This window comes from Phlebotomus argentipes, unplaced genomic scaffold, assembly GCF_947086385.1.
Source record: "Phlebotomus argentipes unplaced genomic scaffold, Phlebotomus argentipes genome assembly contig_2, whole genome shotgun sequence".
Lineage (NCBI taxonomy): Eukaryota > Metazoa > Arthropoda > Insecta > Diptera > Psychodidae > Phlebotomus > Phlebotomus argentipes.
This window is the reverse complement of record NW_026776162.1, coordinates 4,076,027-4,090,580: the sequence shown is the minus strand read 5'-3', so window position 1 is coordinate 4,090,580 and position 14,554 is coordinate 4,076,027. Positions and strand designations below refer to the sequence as shown.

At 40.2% G+C, this 14,554-nt stretch overlaps 3 protein-coding genes across 7 annotated transcripts in view; 2 read left to right on the top strand and 1 right to left on the bottom strand.

The window, feature by feature from the left end:
- The window catches only part of LOC132264934 (large ribosomal subunit protein eL33), a 69,501-nt gene that overhangs the window by 50,562 nt on the left and 4,385 nt on the right, over positions 1-14,554 (top strand). The gene's annotated exons all lie outside the window — the stretch shown is intronic.
- LOC132264926 (kinesin-like protein KIF3A) lies at positions 42-14,540 on the bottom strand. Of its 2 annotated transcripts, XM_059765266.1 has the most exons (5): positions 14,441-14,540; positions 13,988-14,197; positions 2,687-3,223; positions 1,217-2,347; positions 42-1,117 (listed from the first exon to the last, which is right to left on the bottom strand). In XM_059765266.1, exons 1-5 carry the CDS (start codon positions 14,444-14,446, stop codon positions 983-985), a joined length of 2,019 nt encoding a protein of 672 aa, XP_059621249.1. In that variant the 5' UTR covers positions 14,447-14,540; the 3' UTR covers positions 42-982. The 2 variants fall into 2 exon arrangements, with proteins under 2 accessions (XP_059621249.1, XP_059621248.1); XM_059765265.1 differs by lacking the exon at positions 14,441-14,540 and having other exon boundaries at positions 13,988-14,206.
- On the top strand, positions 6,053-13,288 carry LOC132264933 (uncharacterized). Of its 4 annotated transcripts, XM_059765279.1 has the most exons (5): positions 6,055-6,184; positions 8,027-8,185; positions 8,820-8,944; positions 11,484-11,644; positions 12,133-13,288. In XM_059765279.1, exons 2-5 carry the CDS (start codon positions 8,176-8,178, stop codon positions 12,368-12,370), a joined length of 534 nt encoding a protein of 177 aa, XP_059621262.1. In that variant the 5' UTR covers positions 6,055-6,184; positions 8,027-8,175; the 3' UTR covers positions 12,371-13,288. The 4 variants fall into 4 exon arrangements, with proteins under 4 accessions (XP_059621263.1, XP_059621262.1, XP_059621261.1 ...); XM_059765280.1 differs by lacking the exon at positions 8,027-8,185 and having other exon boundaries at positions 6,053-6,184; XM_059765278.1 differs by lacking the exon at positions 6,055-6,184 and having other exon boundaries at positions 7,675-8,185.

Genomic DNA, 14,554 nt, shown 5'->3' with positions numbered 1-14,554 from the left:
GACTACAGAAATTTCTGCACTTTTCTCATACTTTGTCGACATTTTATCTTTGTGTTTCTTCTTGTTTTCTTTTAGTTAAGCTGTGGATATTTGATTATTATACATATTTTAGCTATACAAGCGGGGTATTTTTTTTTTCAATTGCACATTTCATTCTTTTTGACTACAAATTCACATTACTTTGTTCAATACTCTTTTTCTGACTCTTGTTTCTAAAAAAAAATTCTAGTATTTGGATAAGGTATTAAATTCGTAACTAGTAATTGTAAGATTTGGTTTACTTTTTTTGCACAGGTCATTGAGAAGGGGAGGGTATTAATAAATATTAAATATAATATAGTTATTAGAAATATTGAGGACTAGCATTAATCATATCAATAAGGACAATATTCATAATTCACTTATAAACGTCTACCAAGAGTGAGTGATATAAACTCAAGCAGTTCTTCTTTCTTTCTTTTTTCTACTTCCTAATAAAATCTATCAATTCACACAGAGTGATCTCTAGGAAATACACATTATTTTAAGTACAATTTCTTTGTAGAATGATTACTTTGCAAAGTCAAATTGCTCTTCAATCATCATAATAATAAATTTCTAAATGGAAAAGTGACAATCACAACCGAAAATACTACAGAGAAACATGTCAATCGTATCATTTTGATGGATAAATTTCTCCTAAATCACTCACAAATAGAAATATCTTCACTGTAACTCCGTAAACAAAAAAAGGGATCGTTCGTGTGGCAAAACAGGAACAGTCAATAGAAACATTAATGTGAGGTGCTTTTAGCTACTGAGAAGCTCGACAGAAAATGCATCATTCAGACCACAAAGAGACTGAGAGAATTAACACACAACAGTGTTGGGTGATACCAAAATGCACGTAGAAGCAGTGTGAAACATTGAATGAGAGCAGCAAGTAAACAGAGAACTCTAATCAGGGATTCTCCCAAAGTGACTGAAGGCGTTGCGTGAGCATCTACACGTAGCGTCTGGTGGTCGTTGGTCTGGGCACGCCGGAAGTGCGAGGTCGACTCGTCTTGCTGCGTATGGGATCTGACACATTGTCGGTATTGTAGCTGAGGTACACATGCGAGAGGTCCACAAAGTCCGGCTGTGCAAGTTGCGGAGAAGAGAGAAAAAGAGATTGATACAATTTGTCATAAGTAGACCTTGTTCTAACAAAACACAAAAAAAATGTAATTCGACTCACCTCTTTGTTGGAGTTTCTGGGCTCGGGCAGATTCTTCCGCATGTTGTTCCCCGTGTAGGCCACGCACTTCAGCTGCCACTCCCCAATGTCTTCATTCCAGTGCGTGAAGCGCTCAATCATCGTCTGATACTCCTTGGGGATGTAGGAATTCAGCACGAGTTCGCACAGAGCCAACTCCCTGGACAAACTCCTGATGCTCTCGTAGATGCCCTCCTTTTCGCGCTGCTGCTCCTGCTGCTGATCCGCCAGCTCAGACTTCACACTCATCAGCATCTGCATAACACGCTGCAGCTTCTTTGTCTTGCCCACACACTCCTCCTGTAGCGACGAGTACCTCTCCTCAATGTCAATCCTCTCAGCCTCCTTCTTCTGCAGCGACTCCTTCAGCTCCTGCTCGCTCTTCGTGCGCATCTCCAGCTCATCGAGATACTGCTCCAGCAGCTTCTCCTGCTCGTTCGCCTTCTCCAGCAGATTCTCCCCACCGACCAGAATCTTGTTCTCCAGCGATTGCAGCTTCGCCCTCAACTGATCCTGCTCAGACTTGGCCTTGTTCAATTCCTGCTCACTCTCCAGCGCCTTCTTCTCCAGCAATTCCTTCTCAGCGTCACTCTTCTCCTTCTCCTTCTCGTCATCCTGCAACTTTCGACTTCCCTTGGACTTCTTCTTCCTCTTGAGATTCTCCTCATCATCATCCTCGGGCACATCATTCTCCTCACCCTCCTCATCGCCATCCTCCGATGAGTTAATCTCAAACACACCCTCCTCCAGTTGCCTCTTGAGCTCCGCAATCTCCTCCTGAAAGTGCCTGAGGAGGGCATCTTTGGGCTCGTCATTGACATGCGTGCGATTCTGTATGTTCTTCGCCCGTCCGGCATATCTCAAGGTTGATATTGTCTCTACATAGTTACTGTCCGCCGGACTGATGCTGGCGCACATCACCGTCTTGGAATTGCCTCCCAGGGAGTCTTGCAGTAGTCGTGTCAACTTGGAATTTCTGTACGGAATGTGTGTACTCTTGCCATCCACCAGGGCACTTATCACATTTCCCAGAACCGACAGGGACAGGTTGATCTTGGTAGCCTCCTTGAGACGCACCCCAGTGGCTTGCGTCTTGTTTTGACGCTCTGAGCCCTGCAAAAGACGGTGTGGGAAAAAAACAAAAAAGCCATATGATTAGCATTCCATCACAAATTGCGCAAAAATCATTTTCATGCACAAGGCTACCATGTAATATAGCGCAAAAACGACAACAATAAATTCTCTGTCTTCCTCCTTCTGTTTGATGACTATTTCACTTGTATTTTCTCCCTCCCATGCTCATCTCCTCTGAACCGCGCTCAAAGAGGCACTCTTTAACACTCGGTAACACTCATGCAGACAAAAAGGCATTCCTCCCCCCTTTGCCGCCGCCGCCCCAGACTTGTGTAAATAAGTTGACAATATATTTCTTATTATATTTGTCGTACTCACAGCTAAATCAACCAACTGTAATTTGCCCATTTTCACGTGTTGCTCGCCATTGTCATCAGTCTCACTGGATTCCACTGTGATGGAGAAAATTGCGTGCGATCGTGACGATTCCGTGTTCATCTTCGTGGCACCAACAGCGCGATTCTTGTTGCCCAATTTCATTATATTCTCCAAATCGTCCGCATTGTGGACAACATAGCCACTCAGATCTTTCACAAAGACCCCAATGTCCGAGCGTTCCTTCACCTCCAGACTCTTATTCAGCTGCTTGCCCAGCAAATCACGCACCTCCTCGTTGTAGATCTCCATATAGCTCACGCGCACGAGGAACTTCTGATTCTCCCTCGCCTTCGCAATGTGCCCAAAGATGTGGGCAAAGGTATTGGGGATGATGCCCTTTGTCTGTGGCGAAGACGGATTGCCAGACATCGTGTAGGTCTTGCCCGTTCCCGTCTGTCCATAGGCCAGGATCGTACCATTGTAGCCCTCAAGAACCTTGTCCACAATGGGCCGAGCTGTGTCCACATACAGATCAATCTGCAAGAAGAATATGCGAAACATTACAATGCTGATCAGCAAGCCACGTTTGTAGAAGAAACTGAAACAACTAGGCATTTTTTGGGGATTTTCCTGACGCACAAACTCGAAGATAACTAATTGTTGTGTTTGGTGAGACATTTGTCTTTTTTAATTGATACAATCAATTGGAGTAAATTATTGAATTAGACACTTCTCCACGCACAATTTGATGCCCACATTTTATTGCCATGATCGCGCCACAAAATCCATCCGGCGATCAGTGGCGGATTTTCCATCAAATTATTACAATATCAAAAAATTCTCATTTACACAACTTGTCCTCATCCTTGACAAATTTCCCCAAGTAAAAAACTTCCACAGAGGAAGTCTTTAAAAGCACTCTGGCAAGTTTACGGAATTCTCAACTCCAATCATATCATGCATTTTATACACTTCTTCAGCAAATTGCTGTGAATCACGCAAGATCCCACACTGGTGATCGCGCGAGAGACTCCAAATGACCTGACATTGTGAACTCTGAGAGCCATATAAATTTCTCCACAAGAATTTTCTTGACCGTCTCTATTGAGATGATTTCCAAGATGACACCATCATAGGCTCCATAATCCATTATCTTGTACAGCAAGATGAAGTGATGGAATGACAGAACATTTAATTAACAATTTCCTCCCACAATTCCATACAACATCCCATCAATTTTGTCTCTCTCCGGCTGTCTTCAGTCCCACCAAGTTCCCTCTAAGGAGCCCCAAAAATATGCCCTCCACCCATATATTATTGTAACAAAAACTCCACCCATGGCAGCAAATCACGCTTCACGTGAGCAAAATTATGTACATACAATGGGTAATTTAGTCGGTAGTTTTCTTTCTTTTCTCCACCTCTTTGTGCCGTGTGCGTTTGTAGTTTCCCCCCTCGTTCAAAGCGAAAAAACACCGAGGCATTGCCTGCAAAACCAAAACAAAATTGACCCATATTTTGGGGAGCTCAGCGCAGAATTGTCATCCACCAAATAGATTATAATTTTCTAGCCTCCATAGCACACACACACACTGCAGAGAAACAAACTTTTTCGGTTCTCACAAGAGCGTGACAAGAGAAAAAAAAACACACCCTAGAAAAGACTAAAAATTTCCCATCCAACCGTGAAGCGCTTGAATTCTTATCTTTACACTACACATCAACGCACTACATTTCCCAGCGCGCAAAAAGGAAAATAAACACATGCTCATTGATGACGTTAGGACAATTTCATGATTACCACGCTCTGAGTGCCTTTCATTGTGAATTTATAATATTTCTCCCCCTAATTCTGTAACTTCAGTTGTTTCTTGTGTGTAAATAAAAACCATTTTATAGCGCGACACCAACTCAAATCAATCCAAGTCTTGTTGTGTTTTTTTTTCTTCTTCTTCATGTCATATTCAAGACTGTTTATAAATTCTTTAGAGGATTTTTTCGCTCAAAAAGTGTGAAATCATAAAATATTGAATACAATAATCATTTATATATTTCACAGTTTAATGTGTATTCTGTTGTTCAATGTTGACGAATTCATTCATTCAAAACGACCATTGCCAGAGTTGATATCCAATTAGTTGGAAGATTTAATTCGTCATCGAACAGATCTTCCAAGAATTTGTTTCTAAAACACCTTCTTATGATGACCAAAAAGATTTTAAATACATTTCAGCTAAAGAATATCTAGAAAATTGACCGTGCAACATAACATTCAGCTCTGATGCTTTTTAATACTTCCACTAACTCCACCCTCACGTTTCTGTCCAAATGCTTTTCTCACCAATTGGACATAGTGTAACACGTCCACATAAAAGTCACTGTAAACGGTAAATTTATCTACATAGAACTTCCTTTCTATAAATCACCCACGTGAGACAATCCTCCTCAATGGCTATTCTCTGTCACCATAATTCTACGATTGCGACAAATAATTACACGCCTAAAAAAACGATAGTAAAAAGATGATTAAAAGTGCAGTTGCAGCAAACGGTTTCCCGCGCAATTTCTCCTCTTCTCTCTCTCTGTGACCACATGGAATTCTGCGCGCACCACGCATTGCATGTCACTTGAAGAGGTCAACCAGAAGAAAGTCCAAGTCGCCAAGCAACTAAAGCTAAACAACTACGTCACGATTTATACGATGGCATCTCCCGTTGCAGTAGATGGCCAACTACAGTGAGACACGCCAAAATCAACCACACATTCACATTGGATTCTCGTGGGCTCGGTTGACTCTCTGGTATAAAAAAGAGGAATAATAATAATCTCCGAGGAAAGTTTCTTATATATAGTGAGAAAGAGATGTGTGACTTGATAGAGGTGAAATTGCCAAGACCAACGAACGAAGCCAAAGCCCAACTTGGGATCACAAGCAGAATTGTGAAAAACCTGTCTTTTCGATGCAGCATAAGTTTGCCACATGAAATCATACCCATTTAAAACACCAGCAAAACAAACTCACTCACACACACAAACACGCCCGGTTGCGGAGCATAAAACACCCAAAACCTCTTGCATGTTGGACTCTGGTTGGGCATTTTCTCACTCATTCCCTCTCACCTTCTTGTCCACACTCTCTTCCGATCATATTCTCTACACTACGTGTAAAGTGAAGCACTCTTTTTTCCTACACCTCAATTCTACACATATTTTATGTTGAGCGCCAACCCATCTCCCTCGCACTCACGCTCAACGCGAACACCGCGCTCAACACACAGCATAGCGATTACCTCTCTCAGTGTGTTCATTCTCACAAACTACAAGCCCAACAAACACATAAAGCCATATACGAGAAGTTGAGCCATCGAAACATTAAATAGCGCCAAACAGCGAAACCCGCCAGTTCCCTCTTGGATACCGTGTCCAACAGTTGCCACACAGTTGTTTGTCTCTTTAACACGAGGAGGAGTCGCCCAAGCTCTCTTTTGTGACTTTTCGGTGTGTTTCCATCAGTGAATATTCTATGCAAAACCCTTTCCCGCCCTAATATCAAACATTCACCACACATTTTTCACCACCCATTCGTCACTATTTCATGCAAAACACCGCGCAAAAGGCAGGGACAAAGACGAAGAGTGCGCCTTGTTGTCCAGTGAGGGTGGACAAAAGTCCAAAACTTTCCACTTGGGTTGCGAACCTATAAGAAGAAAAACCAAAACAACGCATCACATTTGAGAACATTTAAAAAAAGCATTGGAACGCCAAAAATCATTAAGTGGAATACACAAGAGAGTTAGCAAGTCAGGTCCAAAGCAGGTAGTTTTATTGTGAAGTCCGTGATAATCTCAGTCCCAAAAAATCTCAGGCGTGTTTCAACTTCTCTTTTCCCGCCACGTTCTCCTCTTCTCCATCCATTCTCACATTGGATTCTTCGCTCTTTCGCACTGTTCGGTTCATTCTCAAAAGACTCCAAAGATTCTTCGCCACATCGTGAACTTTCTCAGCGACAGAAAGCAAGTTTTTTATATATTGATAAGTGTGTGCGCGCGCCTCTTTTCTGCCACGAAAGAAGCGAATATTATGTTTTTGTGTGTCGAAACCCTAAATGGATTCTCATCTCTTGCAAAATGCATTATAATCCCCATTGATTCCCAATCTCTCAGTCTCTGAGGGTCTCCCATTCAATCCATCCCACCAGAATTCCAACAGTCGATGACTTCGTGAGCGCACACACTTTTGCCTCTCCTCTGTGACACATTGGATGGGCGTTGCTTGGGTAAACGGGTGTGATTCTCTCTTCAATTGTCATTTTCTCCTTCACGGCCTCACAAAACATGCACAAACGTTATGTATTCAGATGAGACCACGCGAGAGCAAAACAAAGTGTTAAGCATTTTGTACACTAAAAACTCTTTAAACAGCCCATCTTACTAAACAATAAACAAGCCATTTTTACACCACCTTCTCCACCCAATTCGCCACTTGTTACATTCATGCGTTCACCAGTGGACTTGCAGTAAACAGAAGTGAGAGAGATTGAGTGAATAAAAATCGTCTTCTTCTTCTTCGTCTCTCCCTTTTGCAATATCATTCGTACTTGCGGTTATTTAAAACACTCTCAGCTCGTGATGTGACCAATATATATATATCGAAGCAAACGAGCACAAACACATGAAATTATGCTGGCATATTTTCAAGTGAATCAACAGTGGCAAAACTACACATAAGAAAATATGCAGCTCTAACATAAAGTGCAGAGAAACTCGTTACAGTGAGAAGCTAAAGTGTGTTGCAATCTGAATGCTGCACATTCAATTCTTTGATTGCTAAGGAAACATATTTCATCAATTGATCAGAAACTTTGAAAACACTTTTCCCACAAAAACCACACAAGTTTTGTAAACTGAAATTTGCTCACAATACTTTAGGTTATTCAAGTAACTAAAATAACTTTAAAGCTGTCAAAAGAAGCTCCAGATTAAAAGTGACCTACGCTTTTTCTTACAATAACCTTCAAAGTACAATTGAATTCTCTAATTTTGACTCAGTTCACGGCCAATCTTATGTAGCCACATAAATTACGCTCCTCACTGTAATTGCAGAAATAAACATAAGATAGAGACATATTCGGTAAAATACACGTCATGTATCTGGATGAAATAGAGAATTGTTTGTGCATATTTTTAGCTTTGAGACACAATATTTCTCGAAAAAAAAATAAAACATCACCACATTTGCACATATTCCAATACTCCCATGACAAGACGATACTACAATTCTTTCTGATGATTTTTTTTTCTTATTTTTCCATGTTTTTTTTTCTTCCCTCTCTCCGCCCAGTGAGAAAATCAGTCGCACAAGCACTGAAGAAAATCTTCTAGCGTAGCGAAAAACGCAAATTCAAATCAAACACTTGCCCTCCACCAAGGCATATAATAGTTGAGAACACTCTGAATCTCTTGCAAAACAATAATTTCTCAAGTCCAACAATGAATATAGGTATATAACCAAATTTCAAAGTCAATTTAAATTGAGTGTGCTTCAATTGATTAATCAAATTGGCATGATGGTCTTATTCTTCTCCTCCTCCTCCGACTAACCACATCGAATGGCAAAAAGAGAATGAAAGGACAGCATTTAGTAGTGCTTGAAAAATCCTCTCTCAATAGGATTAAATGACGATTGAAATTTGCCACACAGAAGCACAGAAGAAAAACATTCATCCTACTTCTTCACGTGTCTAACATAAGACTTTTATCTCATTCTTCACGTAATTTTTTCCCATTTTTCGTATAATATACCAAACAAAATAACTAATGAATGGTGTTGTTTGAAATATTGGTGAAGAAAAAGATAACAAGATTCCTCACACACTTGAAAAAATTGATGGAAAAAATAGAAACTCTATTTGTAACATTCCCATGACAATGATTTTCTGCTCTCTCATGAGACTCTCTCAATAACTCAATAATTCCTTATATTTGCATTTTATTTTATTATACAATTAAAACCACTATGTTTGTATCTGTTTCTCTATATACTAATTGACGTGTGTTTTTCTCTTCCCCATTTTTTTTACCTATTCTGCACTTATTCTACATGAAAATCTCTTTGTCCCGCCCGAAAAATACAGAAATTTCACATCTGAAAATGGCAAATTCCGGCGAAACAGGAACAGGAGTTGATTCAGCCTACAAGAATAATTACGTGAGCGGTGCCAACAAATACTGGCCGACACTCTTCAAGCTCGTCGAATTGGTAAGTCATACTCTGTCCATGTAAAATTGTAACAAATTGCTCTCAATACATCTTATCATGTGAATCATTCATAAACAATTGCGAAAACTTCCACTCATTCGAATATGAGAATACATTAACTACTGTTTAATGCTAATTTATGCAATAAAAATGTGCATCTTCCCTATTGACTGTACTGACTTGGCGGTGTTTTCATTTAAGGCTCTTTAAACACTCCATCGCCACACACACTTTTCAGCGCTACAAATAATATATTATGGTGTGAAGCATCAATTCTCTTAACTCACAATTTCCCAAAGAATTCACGATAGCTTTATTCACTCTTCGCAATGACCGAAAACAATGGGTGAGGAAAAAAGAAATTCCCTACAAATCTCTTTCCTAAAAACTCTTTCATATCAAGATGAAAGACAAGAAAAACTAATGCACTTCTTGCATCAACAAATTGCAGATAAATGAGTCACGTTTGTCTTTTATGCTGTGCAAAGGAAAAAAAGCAGAGCAAAAAAGCTACAATGAGTGTAAAACTTTCACTGACATTCTAAATATCACCCACCTCTTTATCATTTCTGCATTGTGTGAATTGCACATTATAAAGTGCATTTGATTGCACACTTCTAGCATTGAATGAAAACATAAACAGAGACGGAAAGTTCACGGATGAAAAGGGGAGGGAATTTTATAGCATTTAACCCACTTTTCCCGCCCATAACCATCGAACCCAGGTGAAAAAATCAATTTTCATCGATTTTCCTTGTGTCCATACTCTTCACAAGTCGCAACATGGGAGGCATTTTCTCATACAAAGACCTCCTTCTCCCTCAAGGGATTAATCACAACTCCATTGTCGTTGGCACGCCACGCCACCATAACTTGCACTCTCAACCACCGTCCGCGCGAGTGACCCAAACACAAACACACGAATTGGGCCACAAGTGAAGTGGAACAGAGCAAGCAGATCGACTGGAATTAACCGACTGGGTGTGTCGCGAACCAATCAATTAGCCATTTAGCACAAAATGCCTGCCGAATTTTCTCACCACCCCATCAGAACAAATAAAAATTCATTCCCAAAAACGATGGTCTGTCTTCGCTCACCCTCAGTGTCAATGCTCATTAGGGAATACAATATGGAATTGCGTGCCACCATTTACATTCATTCCACCCCCTCACTCATCGCCAACCCGCCAATTTTCACTTGAAACAAAGACTAATGGTCAGCATGAGATACATAAACTGTGGGAAGCCTTCAATCAATTTCCCGTCTATCGTTGGAGAGAGGAAGAAGCGAAGGATATGAAGAAAGCCATAATGAATCAATCAAGAGTTCAATAAATAATCAAGTGTGTCTCGAACTCACACAGCGAAGAAAATTCACGGGAAAAATTATGAAATATTAGTTACGGACACACCTTTCTTCTCTCAGCAAACACAACAGTTCCCAACATTTAGCCTGGATGTGTTCCACAATAAGGATTGTTCACGGAAAAAACTGAACAATCACGAGGATTTTTGATATCAAGAAAGAGAGCAAAATAACCTCCCGAAAAAAACCTTCACTCTGCGTAATTCTAAGTGTATACAATCCATTAACAAGATGCAAGATAAATACTCCAAAATAGGCAATAAAAATGGCAAAACAACTTCTGAGAAATTCACCTTAATTTCCACTTAAATTCACATGGAACCACCCAAAAAACATTTAGCAACAATTTGAATAAGCACTTTAGCTGTTATGACTCAATTGAAGAATTTTTGGCTAAAGACAAACGATCTCTCCGTGACATGAGTTGATAACAACACTTATTCTTCACCTACAAGATATAAAACTATCCCGCGATGCATTTAATTGCGCAAATAGCAATAATAAAAAATCACGATAGAGGGAAAAAAATGTTAAACATTTTATGTAATTCTATAAGATTCACAACCGTCAATGTTTCATCACAATGGAAGAGAGAAAAAAAAACATAGATAAAATAAGCAGCATTTTTGGCCTTGAATTGAGAAAATTGTTTGGCTGAGACGAGATGAAAAATTACCTCAGCTCAAGTGACTTATTTTCTTCAATGGAGTTATACACGGAGAGTGCTAAAATATCCGCACAAAAAGACTACGAAAGCTTGTGGTTTTCGAAGAGGTAATAACACTTATACAGTGGGGTGGAAATTGCTGTTAATTCAATTAACACTGGTCAGAAGTTGAGTGAATGAGTGGGAAAACAAAGAATAAGTGTGGTTCAGATAAGAATGGAGACCTCTAGCGTTGTATCACAAGCACGAGGGACAAGTTCATGTTCTTTTGCAAGAGCACAAACAAGCAAGACAACACAACAATCATGCCATGTTACGCACGAAGGTCAATAGACGAAAATCCTCAAACTTACAAGAATTAAGAGTGGAAAAAGAAAAACACATTCCAAGTCATTTTCTCAGGCACTTTATGGGCTTCCACCCAGTTTATAATCACTCAGTTTCAACCACATCATGTCTGACTAATTGACGGGGTCGCGCAATTGAGCCTTGTCTCTCCATCTCAGGCACTTGCAATCGTCTGCATCGGATTGCTCGATGATCCCGCCAACAACACCCACTACCGGACATTCGTCACCCAGCGCACCATCGCCCTCTGCTATGCCACCTTCGGGGCGTACATCATCATCAGCGGAGCTTATCTGCTTGGGAAGGTCTTCCAGGACACGTAAGTTGTCTATTTCCATCTCCAACTTAATTACAATCGTCTCATGTGGTTTTCCAACTCAATTTTCTCACGATACAAATTCCACTATTTATCCGCTCTGACGTGAAAATGATAGTTTTCAATATAGTTGCTTATCTCTCAACAAAGTATGGGATTATAGTTTCTGTTTAGAGTATACTCTGTACTGCGCAGAACATTGAAATGAAATCCAAAGACTACAATTCAACAGAAGTCCAATTCATAAGACATCATCTGCATTACTTGGAATTTTCCGCGAAATACTGTGTCTTGTGAATTCGCGGAAACACCTTCAAAATATCACTATAGCATGAATAATAATTTGATGGTGAAAAAAAATTGCGGTAATAAGAGGAAATGAGAATAATTTTCAACTTATCGCCGCCGTGGTGAAGGAAACCCCACAATTTTGGCTACAATTTGCAAATTTGCATGAATTCATGTGTCTTTTTCCGCTGTCCCCCGCTCAGGATGACCTGGAAGACAGCGGCTCTCCTGAACTTCATCGGAGCCATCCTCTTCGTGGCCTGCGGCGCTGCCCTCCTGCGCGACTGGTCAGAGACGAAGAATCGCAACTATTGGCACCCCAACACCCAGCGAATGGATCTACTCTGCGCCGCTGGATCAGTCGCCGTGGTTGCAGCAGTGGTCTTCCTCGTGGACCTCCTGGCAACGATGCGACAAGGCGTTCGCGGGTATTTGGAGTAGAAATCCACCCGATAATCACCGCCCATCCTCGAATCTTCCCCGTAGAAGCATTCCTGAGAATATTTCTTGCGGAATCTTGACAAAATATGCGAATATCATTCCCTTTTATCTTCTATCACAGACATTCTTTTGACGATTTTAAAGCATTTTATCTTATATAGATGAGCAATATAAGTAGAGAGCACAAGTTAAATTGTAAGGCAAAATTGTTATATCGAATTAACAAAGATAAAAACGTCCAGGAATTCCGTCCATTTATCACACAAATTTCCCTTGATTCCGCGATAGGAGGCAATTTTTTTTTCTTAATGAAGGTGTGAATAAAAATGTGTTCCAAAAGTTGAATTTAATGAAGAGTTATTTCTGGAATTTGCCCAAATAAAGACACCTTCAATTTTGGCTCCTGTTGTGAAAATAAATCAAGGATTATTTCATAAATAAGACACTTTTTTCGCAAGAAAAAATACCAAATAGTAGATTGTAAGTTGAATATTTTGCATTCTTTCGAGACGATTAAATGTACAAATCAATCAATTTTGATCAGAAGAATACGAAAAGGTGAAAGAATTTAATCTTTCAAGGTGGAGAAGAAGAAATCTCAATTATATCATTATTTTATAAACTCTTTTTTTTGTTCTATCCATCGAATCGACCCCATTTTAATTATTATTATGTATTTTTTACTCTGCAGAGAAGAATCAATCGTAGATTGTAATGAAGAATTTACTACTTATCAAATTACCATGTTAGCAGCTTAAGTGATGAAGATGAAAATCTAACGAAATAACTACGTGTCCGACCAGAGTAAATGTAATTTTCATGTTAGAACTCTTTAAAGTAATTATTTTGTAGTATGAATCCCGTGTAATAAATGAGAATTGAATAAAATGAAAGCACACAAACGTGTTACAACATTAATTATATGGTCTCTCGTGGAAGGTTCGTGAAAAACCGCCTTATCAACCTGATGGCAATCTCAGGCTTATTGTAATTGGGATTTTCTACTGCTAAAACCCCAAGGTAAACTCTGGAATGGCCAGAAATTCAGCAGAAAAGCAGCGAAAGCAAAACTGTGTAAATGTATTCTAAAGATTGAGGCTTCTTGTGGAGAAAATTCACGCGATAATTTAATGCTTTAATAGGTGATTTAAACGCCTAGAATTTACCATCTAAATTATCCCGAGAATATCCAATTTAAAAAAAAGAGTTATTCCAATTCTGTAATGAATACGAAAGCTGTGATTTCTAGGAAAACAGCAGCTCAAATGGGCTTTGCAGCTGTAATTAAATTGGCGAGATCGTGTCCTACAAACGCATACTTGGTCACAATTCAGCCCCTCTCCTCCGGACTCCCGGTAAATACGCTAAATTGTGAGTCTACATGGCAAAGCATAATTAGCGTAATGTGACCAGCAATCTCGGCATTGCGATTCCCAGTGAAATCATCCCAGAAAGTGCGTGTCAGCGACAGATTCATTTGCCTAATGCCGCGACTATTAGCGGAGGATGTAATTGGATTACTGTGGAGTCTCTGGGACAGGCACAGGAGGGAAAAAAGTGAGTAATGCGGAAGTCGTTCCAGATTGCCATCAGAGGGTGTAATTGATGAAAACTCACCTGTGTTGACTCTTCTCCGTAGACATTGTCGAAGTAGTAAACCTTCGGAGGCTCCCCGGAATTGCTGCTGGGCTTCGTCACCGTGATGGATCGATTGAGTTTGTCCACCTTCACAATATTGTTGGCCCCCGCGTCCATTTCCAGCTTGTCCATGGGGCGCACTCGGATCACCACCCTCACATTCTCAATCTCACCCGGCTGCTGCTCCTCCTGCAACATTTCAACCAGACGTGTCAGAAAAGCCTCTGTGGCACTTTCTTCACCTGTTTTACTGATCAATTTCCATGAAAAGGTGAAATTTCATGAATTATTCATGCTTTTCGGGGAAGCTTGACGTTCCACCTACACCTTCGGTGAAAACATCTCGCATATCCCAAAATACTCATCAAACATCGCCGTTTTGCACTGAATCTCAAGGCGGAGATGTCAGAGATCTTATCTAGTCACACTTACCGGCATTTTAGGGCTTGTTCTGGGCAAATTTCCTGATTTTCCAAATCACCCCCGTTTTACAGAAAAATATTGACAATCCCAGCCATTTTTTGTGGTACCAGAATGGGGTTGCCA

Excerpts from the sequence above, each read along its gene's own strand:
- LOC132264933 (XM_059765277.1), top strand. The coding sequence starts at position 8,786 with ATGAAAATCTCTTTGTCCCGCCCGAAAAATACAGAAATTTCACATCTG. Across the intron at positions 8,945-11,483 it reads TCTTCAAGCTCGTCGAATTG|GCACTTGCAATCGTCTGCAT; the intron begins GTAAGTCATACT and ends TCTCCATCTCAG. Across the intron at positions 11,645-12,132 it reads GGGAAGGTCTTCCAGGACAC|GATGACCTGGAAGACAGCGG; the intron begins GTAAGTTGTCTA and ends TCCCCCGCTCAG.
- LOC132264926 (XM_059765265.1), bottom strand. The coding sequence starts at position 14,206 with ATGTTGCAGGAGGAGCAGCAGCCGGGTGAGATTGAGAATGTGAGGGTG. Across the intron at positions 3,224-13,987 it reads ACGGAGAAGAGTCAACACAG|ATTGATCTGTATGTGGACAC; the intron begins GTGAGTTTTCAT and ends TTCTTCTTGCAG. Across the intron at positions 2,348-2,686 it reads TACAGTTGGTTGATTTAGCT|GGCTCAGAGCGTCAAAACAA; the intron begins GTGAGTACGACA and ends CGTCTTTTGCAG.